Here is a 23,052-nt window from a genome sequence, read left to right on the forward strand (position 1 = left end):
TGGATTATTAGTTGTGGGCTGAGGGGTCAGTTAATACGTGTAATACAAATGTGTTAGAGGTATCTTCAGTGCACGCGTCCATAAACAATATGCAGAAACAGAGAATTCAGTAATTCTGCATCTTATTGCATCATTAGAAAAAGTAAAAAAAAAAAGAAATGAAATAAGTTCCTCAGAAGTAATCTGAGATTTTTTATCACAAAAGCAGATCAGCATTTTAAATCTGTGACAGCAGCTTAACGAGGAAATCGATGCATCAACACCAACGAATACCTCAGAGCAGGATTCAGAGCAGGCTGCTTTCTGGGATTTTGACCTGCATATTTTTTTTTTGTTTTTTTTTTTAACAATGGCTTTGTGTGAGCATAGTATAAATGACTCACACCATCATTTTATGTTCTGGTGAATTTAAGTAACAAACGTATTCAGACGTTAACTAAAGATGTAACAGACACATGAGCACACTTTATGGTTACACACAAACATTTTTCTGCACACAGTCCAAATCATTTCTCTCTTCTGTGACTGCTGTATTTACATCTTTTGTTTTAAAGTGTATTTCTTTGCATAAACATTTATGCTTGTTAACATTTTTGTTCAGGTTGAACAAAAAGTAGACATTTCAGGTTTCTTTTTTTACAAACAATAGTTTTTCCATAATGCTTTACTAAACAAACAACATAAAAAACTGTAGAATGGAGCAAAGATAAAACCCATAGTTTACTGAATCTGTGTGGGCAGAGGAATTACAACATTTAACATCTCTGCCAACTATTCGTAGGGCTTCAGTAGCCCTATCTCATGGAACCACAGAAACAACCCATAGACCAATACCCTTCTTTACAGAGCTTTGCATCCTCTGTAGCCTCTTGAGAGAAGCTGGGCTGAAATGTGCGTAAAGACAAGGAAGAGCTGATTGCAAACCCAAATGCAGGGTACACAGGCTCGGTGAATGTGGTGTTAAAGGTGTAGAGGTGAGTCAGGGAGCCAGAGCATACACTGTAGAAGGACAGAGTACCAGCAGGATAGTCCACATAGACTCCCACTTTCCCGGAGGAGGAGGGAAAGGGGGCGGGGATGACAGTTTCTCTGTTATCATGGCAGACAGCAAAGAGGTCTTTGGAACAGAACAGACTCCAGGAAACCTTATTTCCTCCAAGCCAGGAGTCATCACCATCTCCCTTCCTTTTGATTTTCCCAGCAGTTACTCCAACAATCAACTTTTCTTTCCATTCAACCTCCCAGTAACAGCGACCACTCAGATCATTTTTACACATCACCTGAGGCCACTTGTTAAATCTGTCGGGATGATCAGGATATGGTTCTCTCTTCTTCACAGCAGTCAGTGTCTTGTTGTTTAACTGTTTGAGTTGTCTGTGTGTAGTGTCTGGATCCAGCTGAAGTTCACAGGCATCTGATAGAGAGAATTCATTTATGTTATTATTACTTACTATTTTCAATGACAACCTGCATTCGATAGGATTTTTCTTCATTTTCAGTCCAGACAGGAAGCCATTAAAATCAGCAGCAAGGCATCCAAATTCCTGCAGTTATGTGGTGTCCAATGTTATAATGAGGCCCAAACATTCAAGGTTGCTGCCAAGATCTATTGTCCTCTTCATATTTATTATTAGTTCATAGCTAGTCCCATTATGAATACATTTGTATTTCAATATTGTGTCAATGCTAAAGGTCCACCTGGCAGAAATCACATGTTTTAGTAACAGATGCAGTCAGAACAGAAAGCAAGTTAATGATCATTTAATGTAAAAACAGCATTAAACAGCAGCTAAACAGAAATGTTATTAGTAGGCACCAAATCCACTCTCTCCAAATCTTTCTTCCATTTCCCCCTCCCCTCAGGTAAAGAGTCTGGGTGTCATCCTCGACAGCACTCTGTCTTTCACATCACATATCAATAACATAACCCGGTCAGGATATTTTCACCTTCGCAATATCAACCGCCTCCACCCCTCCCTCACCCCTCACACCGCCGCCATACTTGTCCACAGTCTTGTCACCTCCCGTCTTGATTACTGTAACTCTCTTCTGTTCGGTCTTCCTCAAAAAACACTTTATAAACTTCAGCTGGTTCAGAATGCAGCAGCCCGGGTCATCACAAGAACCGCCTCCACCCATCACATCACCCCTGTCCTGCAGCAGCTCCACTGGCTCCCCGTCACCTACCGCATCCACTACAAAATCCTGCTGTTCACCTACAAGGCCATCCATAACCTCGCTCCTCCCTACCTTTCTGATCTCCTCCATGTCTCCATACCAGTCCGTTTCCTCAGATCCTCCTTCTCCATCCACCTCACCGTCCCCCCAGCCCGCCTTGTTACCATGGGGAGCAGAGCTTTCAGCTGCTCTGCTCCTCATCTCTGGAACTCCCACCCCCCAGACCTCTGTAACTCTGATTCTATACAACTGTTCAAATCCAAACTCAAAACACATCTGTTCAAACTGGCATCCCACATGGTCCTTTTTATGTAGCTGTAACAATGACCGTGGCACTACTTGCTGTCAGACTTCATTCTGCTGTGGTTTGTTCCAGAGCTGTTTTATCTCCTATTAGTCAAAACATGAAGCTACTGGTTTTTCCAACCTTGGATATACAGAAGGTACTAGATATGATTTCCTGGTATCATAGATAAAATAACTGGATACTTTTATACTTTGGTTGGTTGGTCTGTACCTACTGTCCACATCCGCCCTTGTCCAACTCAGAAACAGCTGAAAAACTGTGCCAATGAGAAACATTTTATTAGCTCAGGTTAAATGCTGATGAGTTGACCCTTTGACTTAATCAGTTCATCGGTGTGTTTACTTGATTGGGGTGTAAATGATGTGATGGCAGCTTTTAATGCTTGTGGTCTGAATGTGCTTGATGTCTGTGGAGTATGTGTTTGTGGATGTGTTTTTTTTACATGGTAATGACATGGTTTATAGTACTGCATGAAATATTTGATGGGCTCTGCTGGACACAACATACCTCCACAGGTGGACTGGTGCCTGATAAATTTTGGGAACCCTTCTAAAGGTTCTTTTATGTGTCTAAGTTGAGCAGATTTTTTCATTTTCTAATGTTACATAAACATAAACCACAGATACATTTGCTCTTTAACGCTTTTTGTAGCAAATGGTAATGTTAAAAAAGAAAAAGAAAATGAAAAAAATGCAAGGACATTTTTTTCCACTTTCAATAGCTTTTCCACTGCTTCTTTAACAATTGAAGGGCCAAAGATAGAAAATACGTACACTTTGTGAATCCAGGTTGCAGCCACTGTTTCCCATCATGGTCAACTCTGAAAGAATTAAAGCAGTCAGACAAACCATTCTGTTACACTTCAGTAATTTAAATGTTTTTCTTGGTAAATGAGCCATAATAACCATATGCTCATACCTAAGAGTTTCCAGCCTGCAGTTTGAATCCTCCAGTTTAGCTGAAAGAATTCTCACTCCAGACTCTCCTGGATGATTGTAGCTCAGGTCCAGTTCATGGAGATGGGAGGGGTTGGAGCTCAAAGCCGAAGCCAGAGAAACACAGCCTTCCTCAGTGACCAAACAACCTGACAACCTACAGACACACATCCTTCAGTTAGCTCACACACTGACATGAAAACGTCTGACTTAGTTTTACTAAAAAATTAGTAGCACATTTATGCAGAATAGTTACACAGCGAGCATGTTTGTATGACAGTAGAGGGAAAAAAGCTAATTGTTATGCAAGGTGACAAACGGCTGATCCTGGACAGGTCACCAGTCCATCAGAGGTCAATACAGAGATACAGAGAACCACTAACGCCTACACTTACTACTGGGGAGAATTTAGAGTGAGCAGTTATTCTAACATGGGCTGCATGGTGGTGTTGCTTGAGATGCTGGGACTTTGTATGTTCTCCCTGTGTATGCGTAGGTTCTCTCTGGGTATTTCTGCTTCCTCCCACTGTCCAAAGACATGCAGGCAAGGCAAGGCAGTTTATTTGTATAGCACATTTCATGTACAGGACAATTCAAAGGCTTGGACTCAAAATGCTCCATAGGAGTGAGTGTGACTGTGATACCAGATAGCAGGCTTGTTTGGGCTAAATTCAGGCTACTTGTGGCATTTATGGCTCAGTTGTAGCATTAGCAAGTCTTCTGTGGGCCACATGTGGTCCAGATGTCAGCTGTTGGCCTGGACATTGATTACATCAAGCATTTTGTGGACCAGAAATGGTCCTAAAACAGAAAGTCTTTCTTATGACAATTTCCTTGTGGGGCACATGCAACTCAGTCATCTCAGTCATGTGGCTGAGTTTTGGCAGCCACACTTACATTTAGTCAAATCTGTAAGTCAAGGCCAAACATTTTTTGCTATCTGATATTGGTCTTATTGTGTATCTCTGTGTTGGCCCTGTGATGGACTGGCGACCTGTCCAGGGTGGACCCTTGCTTCCCACCCGTTAGCTCCTGGGATAGGCTCCAGCTAAGATTCAAGTTTAGTTATTTAATATATTATTCAGACAAAACAAAACAAAACAAATAAATAAATAAATAAGCACAAATACAAGTATCCTGACCTGAGAGTTTCCAGTTTACAATGTGGACTCTTCAGTCCATCAGACAGCTGCTTCACCCCTGAATCCTTCAGGTTGTTGTTATTGAGGTCCAGTTCTCTCAGATTGGAGGATGGGGAGCTGAGAACTGAGGACAGAGCTTCACAGCTTCTCTCTGAGAGGTTACAGCCACTCAGCCTGTGGAAGAATTTACAATGGACACAATCTATTTTGTTTATCATGTACACAATCAGACATTTTGAAATAGTTAATATATCCACCTACAGAGCTTTCTTGGAGGCTTTGACCACTGACAGCAGTCTCAGCAGAGCCTCCTCTGAAGCAGAATATTTCTTCAGGTCAAACACATCCAGATCTTCTTCTGATGACAGTAAGATGAAGACCAGAGCTGACCACTGAGCAGGAGACAGCTTATCTGTAGTAAGATTTCCTGAACTCAAGAACTGTTGGATCTCCTCCACCAGAGAACGATCATTCAGTTCATTCAGACAGTGGAACAGATTGATGCTTCTCTCTGCAGACGGACTCCCACTGATCTTTTTCTTGATGTACTGGACTGTTTCTTGATTGGTCTGTGAGCTACTTCCCATCTGTGTCATCAGGCCTCGTAGGAGACTCTGATTGGTCTTCAATGAAAGACCCAGGAGGAAGGGGAGGAACAAGTCCAGATGTCCATTTGGACTCTGTAAGGCCTGGTCCACAGCACTCTGGTGGAGCTGTTTTACTTTTAGTTTGTTTTTAAAGACTTTAGACTTCCTAGGTGTTTGCTCCTCTTCAATCAGATTAATTCCAGAGCTGATGAAGGTCAGATGGACGTGAAAAGCAGCCAGAAACTCCTGAACACTCAGGTGGACGAAGCTGAACACCTTCTCCTGGTACAGTCCTCTCTCCTCTTTGAAGATCTGTGTGAACACTCCTGAGTAAACTGAGGCTGCTGTGATATCGATGCCACACTCTGTCAGGTCTGATTCATAGAAGGTCAGGTTTCCTTTCTGCAGCTGCTCAAAAGCCAGTTTTCCCAGAGACTCAATCATCTTCCTGCTCTCTGGACTCCAGTGTGGATCTGTCTCAGCTCCTCCATCATACTTGACCTTCTTCACTTTGGCCTGAACCACCAGGAAGTGGATGTACATCTCAGTCAGGGTCTTGGGCAGCTCTCCTCCCTCTCTGGTTTTCAGCACATCCTCCAGAACTGTAGCAGTGATCCAGCAGAAGACTGGGATGTGGCACATGATGTGGAGTCTTCGTGATGTCTTCATGTGGGAGATGATCCTGCTGGCCTGTTTCTTATCTGTGAACCTCTTTCTGAAGTACTCCTCCTTCTGTGGATCAGTGAATCCTCTGACCTCTGTTACCATGCCAACACAGTCAGGTGGGATCTGATTGGCTGCTGCAGGTCGTGTGGTTATCCAGAGGCGAGCAGAGGGAAGCAGTTTCCCCCTGATGAGGTTAGTCAGCAGCACATCCAGAGAGGTGGACTGTGTAACATCAGTCAGGGTCTCATTGTTGTGGAAGTCCAGAGGAAGTCGACTCTCATCCAGACCGTCCAGGATGAAGACAACCTGGAACTCTTCAAAGCTGCAGACTTCTTTGGTTTCAGTAAAGAAGTGATGAACAAGTTCCACCAAGCTGAACTTCTTCTCTTTCAGCACGTTCAGCTCTCTGAAAGTCAGTGGAAATGTGAACTGGATGTCCTGGTTGGCTTTGTCTTCAGCCCAGTCCAGAGTGAACTTCTGTGTTAAGACAGTTTTCCCAATGCCAGCCACTCCCTTCGTCATCACTGTTCTGATTGGTTCATCTCTTCCAGGTGGGAGTTTGAAGATGTCTTCTTGTCTGATGGTTGTTTCTGGTCTGTGTGGTTTCCTGGATGCTGTTTCAATCTGTCTGACCTCATGTTCCTCATTGACCTCTGCAGTCCCTCCCTCTGTGATGTAGAGCTCTGTGTAGATCTGGTTCAGAAGGGTTGGGTTTCCTGCTTTAGCGATCCCCTCAAACACACACTCGAACCTCTTCTTCAGGTTTGACTTAAGTTTACTCTGGTACAGTGGTATACCAATCTCTTTCAGTAAAACACAAATAAAAATAGACATTAACTTATGAAAAATTAATTGTATATAAAGTCTAAAATCTTTTTAAGTTTTCCTGTGTTGCTTCTTAATTCTTTAACCATAAAACCATTAAAAATGTTTTACCTTTTTGCAGTCGGTCAGCAAACTCATCCTGCTTCATTCTCCCCAGGAAGTCCACTGAGAGCTTGAGAAATAATTTCTCTATTTTTCTGTATTGCTCTTCATTCATTGGAACCCGTACCTCCTTTTTCCTCTGATTCTCATTTATTTGATTCCCTATTTCTTTCAACGCCTAAAAAAGATAAATATGTAAAGTTTCCATTCATTAGCATCAAAATGGCAGTGTGAGTGGAATGAACACCTGAGAGTGAAGAAGTAAATGCTTTGGCATTGCTAGACATTTTTTTCAAGGCAAATGTCCCACTATTGGCCAGCTGTGTCCCAGTATAAGTTCAACAAGCTGATAGGGTGGAAGCTTTTGAAATAATGAGCATTGAATGGTATTTTCTTTTTACCCTAACCTGTTACCCTTCCTGCTTTGCTGCCGTGCGGACACTTCCTGCTTTGCTCTCCTTTCTGCTTGCATTTTTCTTCTTTTTTTCTTCTTTTTTCTTATCTTTACCGGCAAGAAATTTAGGAACAAGGACTCCTGGTCACTTATAAATCACTGGAACAAATATATTTTTGGATAAATTTAGTTGATTGCCATCGGAGAACTAGTGGAATGATGTCTCCTAACCCTGCAGTATCAGTGAGCTGCACTGAGTGTGAGCAACTTTCTTTGAGGATAACACAGCTGGAGAAGAGGATTGAAACACTGCAAGACATTTGTGTGAACGAAGAATTTATTGACTCTGTTGTAGCTTCTGTACAAGCTACTGAGTTGTCAAATGGATTGAGTCACATCTTCATACGTGAAGGCATGTCGAATGTGGAGCCTCCCGCTACAGACCTGGCTGATACACTTCCCTGGATGTGTTCAAATGACATTGGAATAGCTGAGGAAAATCCCAAACCGGACCATCAGACTGATCTCTCCTACTGGAACAGTGTTGGTGCCAGGCCAAAGTCATCAACCCCGGCCAGAACCTGGTCTGATGTTGTTCGTCGCAGAGGTAAATCCAGCAGGAAATTTAAAGCTCCAGCACTCACTCCACCACCTGAAGTCTCACTGCATAATAAATATGATGTGTTGAGTCATATTAAAATGAATGATGATGAGTGTAATGCAAGGATATATCAAAATTCAAGAAATAGCCCTAAAACTCAGCCCAGGGCTAACCAGACCAGGAGGAGAGGCCAAAATTCCACAAACAGGAGGACTAGAGAAGCTATCGGCGCCTCCACACAAAAACAAATAGACACAATTCTGATTTTGGACTCTATAACAGCATGTGAGGATGGCAAAGATGGAAAATCTAACACTTTTTGATCCATCAGTCAGGGAACTGACAGAGATCTTTAGACCATTCTGTCTTCACATCCAGATGGTATGAAGATTATTGTCCACACAGGGTCTTTTGATATTCTGAGGAGGAAAATTGGCTCTGAGATCCTGAAGAAAGACTTTTCTCTGCTGTTGGAGAGACTGTGTCAGTTTGGAGCACCATGTTTACATTTCAGGACCCATTCCTACAGCGAGTAAAGGAATTGAACTTTTCAGTAGACTTCTTGGCCTGAACACATGGTTATCAAATGCATGTATCACCCATGGGATAAAGTTCATTGATAACTTCAATATCTTTTGGAACTGTAAGGAGCGATTCAGACCTGATGGTGTCCATCCAAATCTAACTGGATGCAGATTACTTGGTGCACACCTGCGTCATGCTGTTGGGACGGCAAACCCAAACATGAGTGTACAGATAAGAGCGAAGGACACAGCAGAGAGGAGATCAACTCCCAGCTGTCCGCCCTCACCAGACCCTCTTCTCCACATCACCCAAGGTCTTAAAAGGATGTCTCTATCCCATTCTGAACCCCAGCGACCACCATCTACCAAGAAATACAGGGCTCCCCCTCCTCCCCTCCTCATCCTCCTCTTAGATCATCTGTCCTGGCAGAGCAGGGCACGGGAGGAGGTACAGGAGGTTCACAGAGCAGCAGAATTCACAACAAAGATAACATCCATGATGCGTTCAGGGTCCTTGCTGTAGTTTTGCTACTACTGACAGCTGTTCTGAGATCAAGCCTGGACCCAGTAGGATTCCTGTGTTAGTTAGTAAAATAAGGAATCGAACACGATCAGTTTGTGGGGTGAATGGATCTAATCTGTTAACTGTACCTTGTATAACTCAGAATACAACAGAGACCAGTGTAACCTTCATAAAGCTGCTGTACTAAATGTTAGATCTCTGTCCAACAAGTCACTGTTAGTTAATGACTTCATCATTTCTCACAGTTTAGATTTTATTTTTCTGACAGAAACGTGGTTAACAGAAGACACAAGTGCTACAGTTCTTAATGAAACAGCACCGCCTCATTTTAGTTTTATGAATAAATGTGGAAACGGGAGGAAAGGGGGAGGAGAAGCTGCCTTATTTAAAGATTCATTCCAGTGTAAAGAGATTTCATTTGGTGATTTTACTTCTTTTGAATATCTTAGTTTTATTTTAAGGGGCATTCCTAAAATCCTATTTCTAATCATCTACAGGCGTCCAGGACACTGTGTGAATTTTATTGATGAATTTTCTGAATTATTGTCGGTTATCTCTACTGATTTTAACCATTTCATCTTAACTGGGGATTTTAACATTCACATAGATAACATGACGGATGGTAATGTCAAGGAATTTTCTTCCATGTTGGACATGTTTGGTTTGTGGCAACATGTAAAAGAACCGACCCACATTCGAGGTCACATTCTGGACCTGGTTATTTCAGGGTGTTGATATTTTTTCTGTTGCAGTCACTGACTCGGCCTTGTCTGACCATTTTTAGTTTGATTTCCTGATCACTCAGAATGTTCAACCAACCTGCTCCTCGGTTAGGAAGAGGTACATTAATGAAAGAACAAGTGCTAAGTTTGTGGAGGCCAAAGCTATGTTACCAACAACCAGTGCAGAGTCCGTTGATGGACTCCTGGATCATTTTAATCTGAAAGTCTTGAATGTGATGGATGCTGTTGCACCGATAAGAATCAAGAGCAACTTGAGCAAACAGAAAACACCATGGAGAAACACCACTGTGGTTACCAGCCTAAAAAGAGAATGCAGAAAAACTGAGCGGAAATGGCGGAAAAATAAACTTCAAATTCACTATTAGCTGTCCAAACAAAGGCTGCGTAACTATAACAATGAGCTGTGAAGGCCAGAGAGCTGCATTTATCTGAAATGATTAACAGGAATGTCAACAATTCTCTCTGTTTGCTATGATTGAAAAACTTACTAATCCTCCTAAACAGATAAGCCCTGAGCTCCTTTCCACTGAGAAATGCAACCAATTTGCAAACTTTTTTAGCCAAAAAATTAAAACAATTAGGCAAAATATTAATTCCACACAGTCAAACAAGAAAATTAGTCTGTGCCTAAAACCCGGAAACAATTCTGCTGTTATGTCGCAATTTAAAATGGTGAATTTAAAAGTCCTACAAGAAACAGTTTGGCATTTGAAATCAACAACATGCACTCTGGACATGATACCATCCGACTTTTTAAAAACAGTTTTTACCTCAGTAGAAAGTGGTCTCCTACTGATAGTTAACAGCTCACTGGCATCAGGCATTTTTCCCAAGTCACTAAAGATAGCTGCTATTAAGCCTCCTAAAGAAAAGGACTCTAGACACCTCTATAATGAACAACTATAGACCTGTCTCTAACCTCTTTTATTTCCAAGATTATTGAGAAAGTTGTATTTCACCAGCTTCATGACTTTTTAAATTAAAGTGGAAATCTTGATAAATTTCAGTCCGGCTTCCGACCTCATCACAGCCCTGAAACAGCTCTGGTCAAAGTGTTAAATGACATTAGGTTGAATACTGATTCTGGTCAAGTATCAGTCCTGTTTCTGTTGGATCTCAGTGCTGCGTTTGATACTGTAGATCACAGAATCCTGTTTCACAGGCTGGAAAACTGGGTTGGACTTTCTGGAGCGGTCCTTAACTGGTTCAGGTCCTATTTAGAAGGCCGGAGTTATTTTGTTTCGATCGGCAGCTATGAATCCGAGCGAGTGGCCATGACTTGTGGAGTCCCCCAGGGGTCAGTCCTTGGACCTCTTCTGTTCAACTTGTATATGCTCCCTTTGGGTAAAATATTACAGAACTATAGCATTAATTATCAAAGTTATGCAGATGATACACAACTTTATGTGTCTCTGTCACCAGATGACTGCAGTCCAATAGACTTAATGTGTCAGTGTCTGGAGCAAATAAACACCTGGATGAAGGAGAATTTTCTACAATTAAATGAAGACAAAACTGAGATTATTCTGTTTGGTAGCAAAGAGAAGAGGGTCAGCATTGGCAAACATCTGGAGACTCGGGCTCTTAAAATCACCAACCAAGTTCGTAACCTGGGAGTGTTGATAGACTCAGATCTGACTTTCAGCAGCCACATCAAAGCTGTCACTAAGAAGCTTTTTACCAGCTCAGAAACATCAACAGAATTAAAAGTTTAGTCTCCCAGAAAGACCAAGAGAAACTCATCCATGCATTCATCTCCAGTAGGCTGGATTACTGTAATGGTCTTTTAACAGGACTTCCTAAAAAGAGCATTAAACATCTGCAGCTCATCCAAAATGCTGCTGCTAGAGTTTTAACCAGGACTAAGAGATCTGAACACATCACGCCAGTTTTAAAATCTTTACACTGGCTTCCAGTCAGTCACAGAATAGATTTTAAAACCCTTCTGCTTGTTTACAAATCCCAGAATGGTTTAGGCCCAGAATACATCTGTGATATGTTCAGAGAATATAAACCTAGCAGAGCTCTTAGATCCAAAGACTCTGGTCAACTAGTCCAGACCAGAGTCCAGACCAGAGTCCAGACTAAACATGGAGAAGCAGCATTTAGCTGTTATGCTGCAAACAAATGGAACAAACTGCCAGTGGAGATTAAACTTTCACCAAATGTAGACCTTTTTAAATCCAGGTTAAAAACATTTCTTTTCTCATGTCTATGCATGAAATCTGCACGGTAACTTTTTTTTAAACTTATCTTGCTTTTAATCATTTTAATGTAATTTATTATTTTATTGTGATTATGTGTTGATGCCTTTTACTATTCTAAATATCTGTAATATCTTTGTTTTATGTAAAGCACTTTGAATTGTCCTGTACATGAAATGTGCTATACAAATAAACTGCCTTGCCTTGCCTTGCCTTGCCTTGCCTAACCAACTATTTTAAATGCTGCAGTTGAACTTAAAATCCAAGATGAGACAAGTACAAGGCTTTCTAGGTCTGGAAAGCTCCATGTGTTGTATTGTGGGCATGTATAACTCAAAACATCATATGACTGATGGGGAGATTAAGGTCTAGCAATGCCCTAATTAAATGTAGAACTGCTCTTACCCTGATTATTGCATTTTGATCTTCTTGATTCTGAGGCACAAACTGAGCCCTGAAAACACAGAAAGGTTAAAATCAGTAAACTGCAGCTTGTTAAATATGTTCTACAATGACAAAAGCGTGACAGAAAAATAAAGCAATCTCTCATGTAAATGTTTTACACACTGTTAAATTAAATGATTTCAAAGAGAAAACAGTCAAAAATTTACATCCTTACCTGTTAAAAACAAACTGGTTTCTCTTTTTAAATGAAAGTGGTTCCATCATAGATGCGTCACTCTTCATGGAAACACAGCTGAGTACAGAAGAGGCTGGTTGTTGCTGATGGATGCTGGAAGAAAAAAACCCATCACCATCTGACTGTACTGCTTCCCAACTGTAACTTAGAAAAAAGAAAATCAGTAGCATAAGTACACTACGCTCAACACTGGTGTCAACTCAGAATGTAAGGAAATAACTTTTTGCTGAACCCCAGTGGAGAACGAATAATCCTGAGCAGCTAGCTAAGGCTTCAAACTAAAACCTGACATAACTCCTGTATGTTTGCTGTTGTTGCTGCCAAGCAGAATCCCATAGGACAGTGGAACTGCTGCACAAACACATACGTAAGCAACATGCTTTATAATTACACACTGCAGCTGTAACTTAAGCAGATCAAATTTACATAAATCCTACTGTGATAATTGGTGGTTTGTTATTATGTAAGTTGTCACAATGAAAAGTTTAAAATAAAGTTACTTGTCAGACCCTAACTAATGAGATGTTGGAGATTAATTACAATAAAAAAGGTGTTTGTTATGTCCTTTGGTCTCCCCCTCTTTGTGAAAATAATAGTACACACAAACTATATGATACTACTGTTGCCTGCGACCCAATGAATGCTCAGGATGGAGGACTGAGTTAACTGTAATCCAGTGATTATCTCTGCTAGCTAATTATCTTTATGAAATATTTTACATGAACTCAAAAAACTGGAATAATGTGAATCATACAATGTGTTTTAATGAGATTATATTGAACTACAAAGAAGTGGACTGTGTCTGTAAAGGTGTCTTGAAATGATGTTTTCAGTTGGCTTAATACAAATAAAGCTAAATTGAAATGATAAATAATTAGAGTTGATGGAGTCTATATAAAAGTTCATGCATCTGTATTAAATTATTAAGTGAAAATAGTAGTTAGTGATGACTAGTGGGTAAATTGTAATAGCTGATATTCAGAGTAAATAATGAGAATTTAGTATAAAATCTGACGTGTGACTGGATTCATTTGTAATATTTAGAGTAAATACTGATGTTGATATATTATCTGAATCTGAAGAAAACAACATACTTCATTTCTGAGGGAAGAGTCCCTTTAAAGTTAATAGGTAACTGTATGGAACGGTCACTTTTCAGGGAAACACAGCTGGGTTCCGGTTCAGATTCAGGTCCAGCAGAGTCGTGTCCATGCTGCAGCATTTTTCTTCAATACAGAAAACACACAGTGATGATGAATAATCATGATGCAGTGATTTGACTGCTGAGACTGGACAAGAAGAAGAAGTCATGGACAGTAAAAATCTACATCTTACCTCTGATCTTTGCTCTCATGTCCCCCACGCAGAGTGGATTCAAGCACTCCCTCTTCTTCTCCCTCAGACTGATCCATAGCAAAACCACGTCTTCACACCCACAAACACACACGACACACAAACTCAACTCAAGTCATGCACTGAGTCCTGAACAAGGTTGCATTAATATGACTGGATTGAATTACACAGCTCCAACATTCAAATACTCAAAAAATGATGAGCAGAAAATAATTTATTAGCATAAATTTTGACACAGAACACCCATAAAGTCATTAATAACTAGCAATATGTCCTCTATTAAAATCTGAAAGACTGGAGGATTGAAGGTTTTTAGATAGACAGTCAACCATAATCCAAGGGTTACTTTGAAAGGGGATGAATATTACAGAACCATCGATGCAGCTCTCTACAAAGCAGCTTTTTATGGTCAAGTGGTCTGAAAGAAGCCAGTCTTCATTCTGCTGGGAGTCAGAAATCACCTGAGCAACTATTAGATCATCAGAAGCTAATTCATCTGATCAGGTAGAACAAAGATTTAACTATTTGGCCACAATTCCTAACAGTGTGTGTGAAGGAAAGAGCAAAGAAATAACATTCTACGTTACCCAGTTAAAACCAGCCCAGGGTTGGCAGCAGCTTTCTCTGGTGTTTTTCTGTGGCAATTATTAGAGAAAACTCTGTGGTTTTCCTTCCACGCATGTTGGTTAATTTGGTCAGTGAGAACAAACAACTTCTCTCAAATTAAGTTATTTATTCTTACAATTAATTGGTAATGTTACAGAATTCTGAGTTCTGAGACCATCTCACCCTCTCTGGTTACAGAGGAAGGAGTTCTGCTGCTGATAGCCAAACTCAGAACCCAGCTGCTTTCCCTGAACACACTAATTAAACCTTGTCAAACTAAACGGTGATTGGACGCTGTAACTAACTAATCAGCTGTTGTGAGGCAGAGTTTTTCTGCATCTTCTGCTTTAGCTCCTTCTGAGGTTTCTGTTTCTGTAAAAACAGAAGTACGGACAAAAGCATCCACATGTCGCAGGCCAGACATTTCCCTAACACCAGTTTGTGTCACCTTCTCTTTTTCCTCACTTAGAAACCGAAAGCAACGCATGTTAATCCAAGATTACACAATGTACTTGTTAAGTGTGTGTGTTATTCTTTCCAACTTGCAAATCTGCAATTAAATATTTTCATTAATGACATGCACAAGTTATACAAAGACAACTTTAAAATAATATCTAACACAATACTAGAAATGGCAAACTGGAACTGACTGGAATGGACTTTTATTTCAGCAAAATAACCTCAAGCAGAACACTGAGAGAAAGCAGGAATGGTTCAAGCAAACTGTGGAAGTCTCTGCGTGATGCAGGACTAGTCTGAACCTGAACCTGATGACCTCTGGACAGGTCTGAATGTGTGTATAATACACTCCATCCATGTTGACAAAAATGAGAGAAAATGTAGTAATTTAAAATATGTCTATGATTTCTAACTTTACTTTCTTCATCTGTGTGTTAGAGCCAGTAACTGGGTGTCTGACTGGGATTGGCTCCTCGCTCTGTCATCCCACAAGCCCCCAAAGCTCTCCTCACTGACAGCTCAGATTTATGCTGAGGAGAGGATCTGGCCTTGAAAATATTTAACTTTAACTTAAAATTTAAAACATTATTGTCATAAATACTGCAGAGCTCTACTGAGACTGGAAAAAAAAGTTACACTGAAATGATAAAATAGAGATATATTTCTCTTACAGAGAAAACGTGGTCGATGGCAAGAGGAGAGTGTAGCTTAAACCTCATCCAGCGAATCTTCCTTCTCTTTCAGAGCTACAAGTCTGTGGAACACACTCATTTTTTATTTATTTATTTATTTATTTTGTTTGTTTTTGGTGAATGCCTTTATTTAGTCTGTATGTGAGTTGTCTGGAAATTTTGGTGGTAACATGTTTATTTATTTTTTGTATCATAGTGCATGTTTTAACAACAACCTGTCCAGGAACAGCAGGCGGAAATTAGCTGCTTGGCTAAAGCCTGGTACCAAATATGTCTCCCTTTAGGGTAAAAACATTGCTGTGCATGTTCCTCTCAAATAAATACATTTAAGTTTAATAGGTAACTGTGTATTAAAATGATTCCTGAAACAACCTCTGCTGATATCATGATTCAGTGCATGTCCCAGAGCAGCTCACACTGCATCGTCAGACCTTTAATGGACACTGCTGCACTTTGCAGAAAACACCCTGAAACAAATGTCTACAAAATTATGACTATTATTATTATTTTTATCATTAAAGTCAGTCTGAAACTATCTTTGTTCTGGTAAGTCTTCCCATGACAAACATTTCCCCTCCATTAAAGCAGCAAACTCCGTCTCCACCTGTCATGACTTGTTCCCAGGTGATTGCCCTGCTGAATCGAAAGGAATAGATGTAATATGATCCGTCACTTTGTTGCCTGCAGACAGACAGGTTTCACAACTTTTTGTTTGTTCTTTGGAAGTCAAAAGCTATGAGTCTATATTTTACTAGTGGATTTGAGAAACAACACTGGCTCTTTGTTCTTGTTTATGTTGACCTTTCTTTGTGCATTAAAACAGCACTGGTAATAAACCTCTCCATTCTAACATGCTGGTGTTTTTTGTTTCTTTCAAAGGTAGAAATCTTAACTTAATAAATATTTTACAGGTTGTGTAATAGCAACCAGTAGTCACAGCTTTGTTTCTTTTTATTTTTTCAAGCTTTTATAATGCATTTTTTTATTAATTTAAACAGTAGCTTTGGGGGGGATTTTGTCACCCTGATGAGGCTGCTCACCTATCGGATGGATTTCTGCAGACACTTTTTTAACTATCTGGTTCATGGGCTGTAATTCCACCACACGAGTTATAGAAATGCAGGAACTTAATTCTGGCCAATGCAACACTGTCTGCTTTAAATCATCCACAGCCAGAAAGAACAAGTAGAAAAGTGGATTCAGAAAATTCAGAAAATTTCCAAGTTCATTTTCTGTCATAAGACTGAATTTTTCCAAACAAGGACTGAAGTTGTTTTAAAATATTATCAGAGTAAAAATAATCAAGACATTCAGATCACTTCCGAATCTTCCTGCAGTCTACAGGAGCAAAGTATAGTATCCTCCATATGACACATGTCTCAGGAAGATTAAAAAACTAAATATTTCTACAACTGGTCGAAGCAAAGTAGCCTCTAAGTTGTATCTTTCACATGCTCACGTTCAGTTTTATCACAGCAAATACAAACACAAAGTTTTTAGCAAAATAATTTAGCTGCATGTACTCACAGGTTTTTCTGGAATGTTCTCACCTGGTAAACTCAGCTCAGGTCTGACATTCTTCCGTTTTCTCACAGGTATACGTGCAGCTAAGCAGTCAAAGTGAACTGTTCAGTCAGCAGCCAATCAGAAAGTATTATTTCTTGTTTCCAGGTGAATTCCAAAAAATAGGATATCGTACTGGGTCCAGTCAAATTACCACCTGAGCTACCAACCAGTTTAGTAGATAAATGCACATTAAGTAATCTGAAATGTTTACATTACATTCTTTTAGAAGCAACTACTAATTCACAGTTTTTGTATTGATCACATGATGTTTAAATCTTAGTAGATGATCCCTTTTGTGCTACACATCACTCAAACACCTGCAAGATCACCTGCACCTATATTAAAAATCATTTTAAAGAGACATTGTGTAACATCATTGGTGTATTAGGACCTCCACTAATGATCTGACAGCAAAGAATTTTAGATTTGTTCATACATATGATCACAGATATCTACAGTAGATGTCTCATCTGCACTGTTGGCCAGTGGGGTCGAACGTCCACGCTAGCAGCCATCTTGCCACAGTTAGCTCGCTTACATTGTTTTAATGGTGCATGTACTTAAATAACCATAACTTGCTTAATTTTATAGTGATTTTCAAAAGGTTTGGTTCATTATAAATGCCAGAGATGTCAATACATACTTATAACTAAAGAATCTAGCTTTAACCATGGACTTTCATATGAAAATAAACAGATAGGTGCAGCAAATATACACACGCACAAATTATTTTCAACCAACATACTACATCGAGTTAGGTAAATTAACTTTTCTTCTATAATCTGAGGTATTTTAATTACCATTCACTCAATAATTAGCAGCATAAACACATGTTTTAAGTTAAAGGCTCATATAAATTAAGTTTTTCCAAATTTTTTTCCACATTTTTTAAAAGGAATTTTAAGTTTTTAAGTTGGTTACTTATAAAAATCAAGTTGTCCGCATTCTTTAAAACAAATTTTTAGATTTGAAGTGTAAGTACATGAAGCAGTAAGTACATGAAGCAGTAAGTACACTCAGCGATGCTATCACATCAAAGTTATAGGCATTTATATATTTAAAATCACAGTGCCAAACATAAATCTGTGACATTTTAAAGCATTTTGTAAAACGTTTTTAAACATTTTGTAATAACACAGTAAAGTTCTGAGCAAGTGCTCATTAAACATTAACTTTCAATGACCACCAATATTCTAAAGATCCACTTTTTACAAAAACTGTAACAAACATGTTTTTACAGCAGACATGTGAAACAATATGAAAATTTTAACAGAGAATACTTGGTCATCTATCAGTACACCTCTTTGAGGATTGAATGATGGCAAAATGGGAAATCTGTTAAATTGTTATTTTGAAAATTGCAGGACCGTGCATATGCAGCAACAGCAGCACGGGGGCCATTTTTACCATCGCCAAGAAAATGAAAAATGGGACTTAAACGGCAGCGTGACCAGATGATACAGAAAAGGAGGATCAACATCGAGCTAGTCTTCCCAGCTAGCCCGATGTTGATCCTCCTCAAGTCTGAACTAAACGCTTTTCCTGTGACAAAAACCCGGTGCTGTGTCGAGGCCAGTTTCCCCGTCCATTACAGTTCCCCCTGTGAGGACCAACCTTCACTTCTAAACACAGAGGAGTGGTTCCTCTGTGTTTAGAAGGAAGAATGGTTCCTCTTCATCTGAGTGAACACTCCATGTACTATCGGATGCCTTCATCAGCTTTTTCGGATACGGCGGCTACTGTTGTTGCAGTACGTGTTTGAGAAAGTGAGACGCTAGAATGCGCTATATGTTAAAATGCCACACACAGATCCAACGTTAGATGGTCGTAATTCTCACACAATGTCCCTTTAAGGTATTTTGGAGTTCCATCACCAGAAAACTTAAAGATATTGCTAAAATATCATATACTCATGAGGAGTATATTTTTTGTGCAATGAAACATTTGCTCCCCATTCAAACTTCTGCAGAATGACTGGTGGAACTTGATCAGGAAATCAGAGATGAAAGGGCTTTGTTGGGAAAGTGGAGGCCTCATTGCCTCTGACTTCTGTTCTCCCAGAATATGTAGATAAACAGAGACAAATTGCAACATGCACAACGTTTCCTGCAGGCGTAAAGGCATAAATTAGATTTTTAATCTCTTTAATAATCAGCATTTTTTAAAGGTCATATATTATGGAATATTTATATGTGTCCTCATAGTCTGTGTATGAAGCTCAAAAAATGGAAAATTCTGTCTCCTCTCTCACTTGCTTGCTCCAGTTTTTAGTGAATGTATGCTCAAACAGGTGAGTCTGACATCTTTCCCTTTGCGACGTCACAAAGGGAAATAACCACTGCTCCTGGTAGTGGATGCTGTAACTGACCCAGACCGCCGGCTAGCTGAGCCCGTCCTTTAAAATCACCAAGCAGGCGCCAGCGAAAGCCAGATCTTTTCCCACCCATATGAAACTGTTGAAAAAATGTATAATATGGGACCTTTAATTCTTTTTCAGGTGGATAGACATGAACCATCTAAACATCTTCACATGCATCAAAATGTGAATTTATCAGAAAAGTAGCAGGTAGGACTCAGAGCAGCCACTTGGTTCTCAGGAGATAAGAGAGAGATAAGAGACAGACATATACTACTCATTTAGGTACCTTTTGTATTCTGTTTTTATTGTTTTGTACGTGTGTGTGAGAGAGACACAGAGAGTTGGATCAGGTGTGTGTTTTTAAATTAAAGAATAAATTAGTTATATTTAAATTAGATTATATATTATGGTGTGTGCAGGTTGGTGTTTTTAATATGCAAGAACGTTTTTATTACATAAAGGACTCTGTGCTGCTTATTTGGTATGAAAACGCTTCATAAATAGAAATTGATTAAATTTATTTAAATTGAATTGAATTTTAGAAAATGACTTTTTCATACTGCTTTGTATTCATATGTTCTAAAATATCCTGAAATATTCACAGAACACAAACTAACCATTTTTTGGTGGAGAAATAAAAACGTTTCGTGCTGTTTGTCCAGCAAGTGGCGACCTAGTACAGGAATCACTCGATCTGACTGAATCTCCATCAACACTCCTCCTGTTTTACAAGTTAAACTGAAACTGAGGCTTCATCATGTTGATGGAGACGTTCTTTCAGTCAGTCATTAAACAGTCTGCTGAGCTTGATTTACTCTCATAAATCACACAGATAAAACTCCATCTCCATCACTCACCGTGCTCATATAACACAAAGTCTCTAATAAGAAAATGATTTTCCTGCATGTGCAGAGAAATCCTTAGAGAAGATTGATGTTGGAAATTTCAGGAAATTTCAGGCTGAGATGGGAATATTTCTCCTGACAAACAGATTAATGTTGAGTCAGTAATCAGATCAATGAGCCGAAGCCTGATCTAAAGAGTTCCTGCTGAACTGCAGTCGGTGCTGTTCAGTTTTCCTTCTTTTACAGCCGTCTAAGCTTCTGATTCGATATTGCTGCAGTGGATCCACTTTCCTCCGCTGATACTCACCTGAAGCAGCGTCTGAGTGGAACATGCTGAGAAACAGTTGGAAAGAATTCAGATCCTCTAAAAGAAGTAAAATAAGAAACAAACAGAAAAACATGTTTTGTAGGAATCTGGAATCCAGAACTCAAATGTGACCACATGCTGTTTCACCAGCTCTAAATGTCTCCAGATTTATAAAGCCAGCTCAGAGATCAGGCCGTTTGTTTGATGTCAGTTTATAAAGAGAGTAGCTTGTGGACTGAGTCGGAGCAGAACAATGAGACGATTAACTGCAGCAACACAAGCTCCACGGAAAGCATCTGAGCCATTAACACCTCAGCAGGAGGACTGCAGCCTGTTTCCAAACCCCGAGAAAGAATTCCAGCTCTGTAACCAGGGACGTTTCCCTCTTTCCTAAAGCACATTTAAAACAACTGCTCATTGATCAAAGGGCCGTGCATTAAAAAGTATTCACACAATATTTAAAAAGTCCAAAAATGAGGAAATTAAAGCAATAACAGGACAATAAAACCAGTATCAGCAATACCAACTACTACTACTGATTTGATATCAATACTAGTACAAAAACTTTGTTTCAACAACCCCTTAAAGCAGCCTACGCTGAACGCTTTGCAACTGAAACTGAAATTACCAGTAAAATATATAATTAAATAAATGGTAAATAAACTAAGCCTAATAACTGAATTTATTAGGTCCTGTTTACATCACAACATTTCCAAGCAAAACACAAACCCTTTTCTTTAGCATATTTTTAAAAAAAGCATTTATAAACTATCTCCACACAGGGGAAAACTCAAGTAGGACCAGAAACCATGTAGTGTGGGTGCAAGGTCTCTAGTGGGCAGTGAGACTTTGCAGCGATACACCCAGGTATGCACATTCTCATAAGCCCAGGAAACACAACACAACGACAGAAATACGTTTCGTCTTGCTTGCAGCTAGTAGTTATCCGGCACATGCAATCTTTACATCTTTGCTGACGGCATAATTGTTCTACCAGGAACAGGTGTTGCTTCAACAGACCAAATAAATAAATAAAAGATCAGTCAGCACAAACATGACATGGAGGACGGCCAGTGTTGAGCAGGGTCTGTGAGACCGAGAGCAAGATGACATGAAAGACTTCATCATCCCCAAAAGATTCCAGTTCCAGTTTACACTGACGGGATTCGCCTTGTGTTGCAAGAAAATTTCATTCTGGAGGCGGCTGTCAAATCTTTGCAGTTTCATCCACCTAAAACTCTGTTATCATGGAAACGAGAGGCCAGAGTTTTAGGTGGAACTAAACTTTTGCATTTTACTGTGTCAGCATTGTGGTATAAACAGGGCTTTAGTCAGTACCTAAATTTCATAGTCTAAACAACTGAGGATGATCAATGTTATTATCCATCCATCGGATCTATGGAAATTTTTTAGCTGTATTTTTATTTTTCCCCTATGGCTGTTTTATACCCACTACAGGATATTTTTAGGACATCCAGCATCTGCAAACATCCTTACCGACTAAATCCAGGCTCTTAAATTGATGTGAGCTGATCCTAGGGACACATATCAAGCTGAACTTATTTAGATATTTATTGTGGAATTCACTCATTTATATATATTACTTATATAAGAATGAGGGGGACCCCTTCAACCTAAACCTAACAGACAGATGAAAATCACTTTAACAAAGTTCAGTATGAGTACTACACAGCTCCACATTTTCTCCCTCTGTACCTGGATAGTACCTGATAGTACCTGATTGTACCTTGAGGATACCTGAAGCCTCATTTCCACCAGCAGGTGCGGGCTGGGACAGGACGGTTAGGGTGTGGATATGGTTTGTGAACTGTAACCTTGTTGCGTTCCCACAGCCAACTGTAACCTTTCTGAGAGGCGGAGTATCAGCCAGATAGTGGTAGATGCCTCAGCTACGTAATAGCATGACACCATCGCACCGCAGCGTCTTCCTTAAAGTAGAACCAAAACACGACTCAGAAACCAAGGAGGAGAATTGTGGTCATCCAACAGTTTGTGTGAGATCTAATCAACAAAAAGAAAATATGTTGCACTAAACAAGGACCCATTTCTGCTTTATTTTTATGCCAGATTGCACAGGAAGTGGCTTTTTTTTCAACCAATCAGTGGATTGCAGTGTGTCAAGCTCCACTGTTTTGGGTTGGATCGGTTAGATTGGCACCCCAACGGAAGGGTCCCACAAAAGTCGAACAGATCCTACGTGGTATCCTTCCCAGTTTTCGCGTGTGGAAATTTCCTGACCTGCCCCGCCTTGACCCGCACCCATCGGTGGAAACAGGGCTTAATAGTACCTGGATGGTACATTATGGTACCTGGATTGTACACATGACTCCGAGTTGGCGTACTGATCATGTATAGTCACATAAGACTATAACAGGCAGAAAAAAATGTAGTTCCTTGCAACTTGGTTTAATTTAGACCAGATCCTGATTGTATAGTTACTTCTCTCTGTATGCCCAAATTACAAAAATATTGA

General features: G+C 39.8%; 1 protein-coding gene across 5 annotated transcripts; it reads right to left on the reverse strand.

Moving 5' to 3' along the window:
• Positions 1 to 249: 249 nt before the first annotated feature.
• Positions 250 to 22,399, reverse strand: LOC121633432 (NLR family CARD domain-containing protein 3-like). Of its 5 annotated transcripts, none has more exons than XM_041975460.1 (11): positions 22,394 to 22,399; positions 13,707 to 13,796; positions 13,466 to 13,597; positions 12,351 to 12,515; positions 12,137 to 12,185; positions 6,752 to 6,920; positions 4,824 to 6,618; positions 4,563 to 4,736; positions 3,404 to 3,577; positions 3,259 to 3,305; positions 250 to 1,414 (listed from the first exon to the last, which is right to left on the reverse strand). In XM_041975460.1, exons 2-11 carry the CDS (start codon positions 13,781 to 13,783, stop codon positions 795 to 797), a joined length of 3,402 nt encoding a protein of 1,133 aa, XP_041831394.1. In that variant the 5' UTR covers positions 13,784 to 13,796; positions 22,394 to 22,399; the 3' UTR covers positions 250 to 794. The 5 variants fall into 5 exon arrangements, with proteins under 5 accessions (XP_041831394.1, XP_041831395.1, XP_041831392.1 ...); XM_041975461.1 differs by lacking the exon at positions 22,394 to 22,399 and adding an exon at positions 17,009 to 17,068 and having other exon boundaries at positions 12,351 to 12,464; XM_041975458.1 differs by lacking the exon at positions 22,394 to 22,399 and adding an exon at positions 17,009 to 17,068.
• Positions 22,400 to 23,052: the final 653 nt, after the last annotated feature.

Source organism: Melanotaenia boesemani, chromosome 22, assembly GCF_017639745.1.
Source record: "Melanotaenia boesemani isolate fMelBoe1 chromosome 22, fMelBoe1.pri, whole genome shotgun sequence".
NCBI lineage: Eukaryota > Metazoa > Chordata > Actinopteri > Atheriniformes > Melanotaeniidae > Melanotaenia > Melanotaenia boesemani.